This window comes from Acanthisitta chloris, unplaced genomic scaffold (assembly GCF_000695815.1).
Source record: "Acanthisitta chloris isolate BGI_N310 unplaced genomic scaffold, ASM69581v1 scaffold29697, whole genome shotgun sequence".
NCBI lineage: Eukaryota > Metazoa > Chordata > Aves > Passeriformes > Acanthisittidae > Acanthisitta > Acanthisitta chloris.
The window spans coordinates 21,068-26,529 of NW_008683645.1; the positions used below are offsets into that span (position 1 = coordinate 21,068).

Consider the following 5,462-nt stretch of genomic DNA (forward strand, 5'->3'; position numbering starts at 1 on the left):
ACAGACAGAGAAAACTCCTAGGGCGAGCGCTAAGGGCACCTTGTACAGCTTTCTCCCCACGTGGTGCCTTCTCAATCCCTTTTCTGTGGTCTTTGTGCCATGCCAGTATTTTAAGCTGTTTGGTTTAGTCTTTTGGATGAGTAGCAGCGTTTCCAGATCTGATATCATTATGCTAAACACAAGCATTACCAGTAGAATTCTTCACATTTGACTTAATGCCTATGTGAAGAACATCAAAAGGAAGATAATGGAGACAGATGGATCTTTCTCATGTGGTATCTGAATTCAGTGCTGAGCTTTTCTCAGACTGTGGACCAGGTTGAAGAACATGGATGTTTAGTGCTTGAATGCTCATTTTCCTACTCAAGCTTAGTGTTGCCTTAGTAAACCTATCTTAAGGACATTTCTTTAAAGCAGCTCCCTGCCATATTTGTGCACAGAGAGGAATCTAAGGCAGCTTTAGTGAAGGATGGTCAGACACTGATGGCATAGCTGAAGCAGCTCTGGCTCCCTCCTGCAGCAGAGCAGGCTGTGAGGAAGCCTGTGGCACACTCTGTAGGTCTCTGCCAGTAAGTCAAAGCAGTTTGGATATAGCTGCAGACTCTCCAGTGGTGCTTTTGGCTGTCCCCATCACATCCTGGGTGTACAGGGTGCAGAGCTCAGTGCCCATGCCCACACCTCTGCCCTCGCAGGGAAATCATCTCAGCACTGAGAAGAGCCCTAAGCTTTTGTGTGAGCTGTGCATCTTTTCATCATTTATTTTACCAGCCAGGAGGTGTGAACTGATCACCTGTAACTGATGCAGGCAGGTGGTGAGGTCCCATGTCCACAGTGATTTACCTGGAGAAGGTGTTCATTGTCAGACACGCGGCTGATCTCCAGCTTGCCGGTCAGCCGCACCCCGGCCATGGCCAGGCCTCTCTCTGGCAGCCCATGCAGGATGACACTCTCGTAGCCATATAGGTAGGTCTTGCCAGTATGAAAAACAGGCTCTATTGGAAAAAAAATTATTAGAGAAAAACCTCCTTTGCTATGACCATTGTGATATTAATTGAACCAGCTCAGTAAAGAAGGGTGAGGCTGCCACAGCCAAGTAACAGGTGCAAGCAGTGGGCAAGGCATGGCTGTAGGGGAAGGCAGCATGGGAACCACTGACTGGCAGTGGGAGTCACTTACCAAGGTCCTGCTTCTGGCCCCCTGTGAGGGAGGAAAGAGAAGTATGCATGAAAAACCTTCATCTCCATAGATCCTTTCATTTATTATTCATTTAGTCAGTGTGCTAATGCTTGGCAAACAACCAGTCATGGGCTCATGGGGTGCACCCCACACCCCCAGGACAGCAAACCCATGCCAGCCCCTCTCACTAGCTGCTGCTTGCTTGGCTTTTCTCCTGCTGCTGAGCTTAGGCAAAGAAATCTAATAGCTTGCAGCTGAAGCCATAAAAGGGATTCAGCAAATGAAGCTGTAAATATCCCCAAAAAGCCCCAAGGAGATGCAGTTTGCTCAGGACTGCAGTGGCCATCAGAGCTTGGCAGCACTGGAAAAGCTTCAACTTACCCACGAGGGCGAGCAGCAGGGCCAGGATGAGTCCCTTCATGCTAAAAGTGACTGAATTCCGCAGGGAAAAATCTGTGGCTTTTATAGTAGAATTATTAACAGGCACAGTGAATTTTGTTGAGTTATCAACTTCTTATCAACCACCCAAACCCTCTGAGGGAGAGGGGATCGGGGACAAGGCGATAGATGTTTTTATGAGCCAAAACCATCACGAGTACTGTTGTTCTCACTTCACCAGCTGAATGCCCTCAAAGTGCCTTCTGAAACAAGTGCTTAAAAGTATTAAAATACAGTTAAAGCCAAAAATTATTATTGTGTGGGAAAAACTACTAACTATCATTCCCTGGAAGCACCCGCTGCTATTGCAGTCTGTGCTGACTTTGCCCAGGTTATCCTGACCTGACCATAAGACACAGAGCTTATCTAACTGATAGTGCCCCAGCAGGATTGTGCAAAAGCCCCGGGCAGCCCTCCTGTGACACTGTGTCCATACCCACCCTGCTGCAAGCAGGGCAGGCTGTCAGCACTGTGCTGCTCTCTGGGGATGGGGGCCACCCAGTAACACAAACTTCCTGTCGCTGTCATATAGGCTGTGGCTAAATGCTGCTGTTGTCCATGCTTCCTTCACCTGCCTTCTCTTCCAGGGCTAACACTCCAGCCCCTTTCAGAGTGTGATGATTAGTCATAGACAGGTGTTGGCAGGGGTTGCCTCACAAGGTGGAACAGGTGAGGCTGACAGGCTTTGCAAACACAAACCGCTTGGTTTAACAAATGTGGACAACGTGTAGTTCACCCAAACTCATTTCATATCACCCAGCAAGGGGTGGCATCTTCACCTCACAGTGGAGCCTCTTCCTCCCATTGGTAGGCATTTTGCCTGTTCCTCTGGAGGCAGCCCCACAGGTCCCTCAGGCTGCTCTTGGCTCCACGGTCTGGCCTGCTCCCCAAGTCCCTTGGTACCCACAGTTAGGTCATGGAGCTGTGCACAACCGGAGCAGCCGGAGTCACCCACACCACTCCATCAGGGACCTGCACAGGGAGGTCTAAGGCAGCCCCAGGACTGAGGGGTTCATGTCAGCACTATGTGGCCACCACCATTTGCCCACAAACCTTCTCTTTTGTGGGTGGGGAACCGAAACTGCTGCCCAGCTTACTGTGGGAAGGGACTGGATTCAGTTTCTCATCAGCAGACCAGTGGCTCCTATCCAAGACAGCTTAGTTTTTGTAATGCTCTTTAGCTGATTGTTTCTTATAATTGGCAGTTGGGATATAATTTATAATGTCTGGTGGATTTTGTTCCTAGATCAAAGATTGCATCTGTAGGGTAAAAAAAAAATAATTTTGAAGCATGGCAAATCCTTAACCATGTTTTTACTGGCACTATATTCAGGTCCTGTTTGTTTTAAACCCTTCCCTTGTAAAATTGGTAGCACATGATAGAAAGCCAAGCCATTCACTAAAGTTGTGTCATGTCTTTGGAGATTTGGTAAATGTAACTAAGGGATTTCATATGCAGCTACTAGTGACTGGTACTCAAGGCTCAAAAGCTAATTTATTGTGACATAACTATATGCAGCTGCACAGGGCTGTTTTTTTAAAAAAGCCCACCTTGCAGGCAGCCAGAACTTGAGGTCAGTGGAGCAGAGAGTTGCTGTGATGATACATTAAATGCAGCTATACTTGTATTCTCGAAATTATAACACTGTATCACTGGAACACCACACTGTAACAGTGACTCCACAAACCATAACACTTCTCAAAATAAGGGTCCAGGCTGAGGACTGCACAGACTGTGCCCAGCCACAAGGGCAGGGTCTCCCCAAAACCCCCAGCACCCCATAATTTTGCCCCCATCCCACCCCATTCCTCACTTTGGGCAGCAGATGCTGCATCCCTGGTCACCCTGGCCATGCTGCTGCCATGGGGCATGATCATTTGTGCTTCTGCTTCAGGGGTAGGCAAAACCTGTTGGTGAGGGTTTCATCTTTGGAGATTTCGCTATAAAGTTGAGCCCTCTTATTTTCTAGGTCATTTCTTCAGTACTTCAAGAATGATTCCCAGCCTGTGCACCCATACACTCACAGCCCCTTCACGCTAGGATATAATCTGAGTCAGAAGGACATAACCTGCATTAAAAAGAGACAGGAAAGAAACCCAGAAACTAACAAATTGTGAGGATGACAATTTTGCTGTGCTCAGTACCTGCCCTGGACAATATTTCCTCCAAGGGGTGCTCAGTTCCCTCCACAATGGCAGTGGGGGAGAGAGGCAGAGGCTGGCTGAGGGCTCCCTGTAGCCCTTCGCAAGATGAACACCCACAGCCCATGTCCCCCTGCAGTCCCAGAGGTGCTCTGGCTGCCAGGGTGGTTTGGTAATGCTCACCCATGCGTCTCCTGCCAGGGTGTTACTGCTGGGCTCATCACATCTGAACACAGAGGCTGGAAGATTACAACCCCACAAAACTGTGCTCCAGCCTTGGCAGGCTGGGAAGAGATGAGCCCCATGGGCTGCCCCCACTGGGAGCTCATGCACAGCCCTTCATGGAGCCTGTCTCTGGGGGCCATGCAAAGCCCTGCCTTTTGCTGGGTTCAGCCTCAGGTTACCTGAGAAGTCTGTGCTTCCTCTCATTGCCCTGTGTGACTTCCAGGCAGCAGCAAACCCACCAGCTCATCACTTCGCTGCTGCTGGATAGTGCCCAAAAACTGCCTGCTGCCAGCTTCCCACCACTTTGCAGCACAGGTTACCATGACAGCACTTAAACTCTATAGAAATGTATATTTAGAACTTTCAAACATCTTTTAACACTAAGGATTTTGCCTTTCTGAACTATAAAACTCATATCCAAACAATAAAACTCACATATGTGCACCCTTTGGAGGAACCAAAGCTGATGGGAAAAGCAAAACAACACAATTTTTGCTGAATGCTCTCAAGTGTTTTCAAAAACACATTCACCCAGTTGCATACTCAGCCTGCAAGCACAGCCTTAAGGGCAGCAGAAAACATCTTCCAGATCCTTTGGAATTCTTTGTGTTCCAGAGCTCAGAGCAAACAATCATGTCCCTGACCATGCCCACACAGATCTGTGGTGGGTGGACAGGAGGCAAAGCCCACCTTGTGGTGGTGGCTGTGGCTACAACTCAGAGGTTGGGGCATCTCACCCGAAGTGCAGATGGCTCTGCTTCAGACCCTATGACAGGTGGTGTGCTTGGGTCACCCTACCCTGTCCTGTTCAAAGACCCCAGATTCACCCTAGCTTCTGCATGTGGTGCATCAAAACCATAACATGTTCTTGGCTCCCTCAGAACAGCCTTGCCCAGTGGCATGAGATTCAGGTTTATTCCCTGACCCCACTGTTCCTTACAGCAGCACTGGCTCATCACATAGCTATTGCAGAGCACAATGGCTGCATGGCTGCTGCAGAGGGTGCAGTGACACACAAGGGTGATCAGTTCCTGCTCCAGGTGCCCAGAAACCCAGCACCAGGGAAGAAAGGACTGGGGGAACAAGCAGGAGCCTGGTACCACAGTTACCCAACACATATCCACAGTGGGACCTGACATGGACAGGTGCCTGGTGCACAGAAGACAGTCACAGACTCAAGAAGTCTGTGAAATGAAGAGTGAGAAGAACTTATGCAGACCTCCTCATTCCATGGGCAGTGAAAAAAGGAAGCCTTCAGAATTCTTTTCCATGCATGGATTTATTACGAAATCAGATATTTATGGGCAATCATAACAGTTTCTACAATAATAAATTTTAATACTTTAAATTACTTGGGAAGATTCCACACATCCTCAAATACTTAATTTAGTATCTCTATTATTCTTTAAGATGAGTTTTTTTACACTACACAATAAAAACATGAAAGGGTTTCTGGTTTTTCCTAGCTGCAATGTACAGCT

The 5,462-nt window shown here is 48.2% G+C and overlaps 1 protein-coding gene across 1 annotated transcript in view; it reads right to left on the reverse strand.

The window, feature by feature from the left end:
• LOC103806350 (vitellogenin-2-like) overlaps positions 1-1,225 on the reverse strand; it is a gene marked incomplete at its 3' end in the record, with an annotated part of 22,288 nt that extends 21,063 nt beyond the window's left edge. The window contains exons 1-2 of the mRNA XM_009079035.1: positions 1,177-1,225; positions 841-992 (exon numbers count right to left, since the gene is read on the reverse strand). Of these exons, the coding sequence (XP_009077283.1) occupies positions 841-992; positions 1,177-1,225 (201 nt within the window). The remainder of the gene's footprint in view (positions 1-840; positions 993-1,176) is intronic.
• Positions 1,226-5,462: the final 4,237 nt, after the last annotated feature.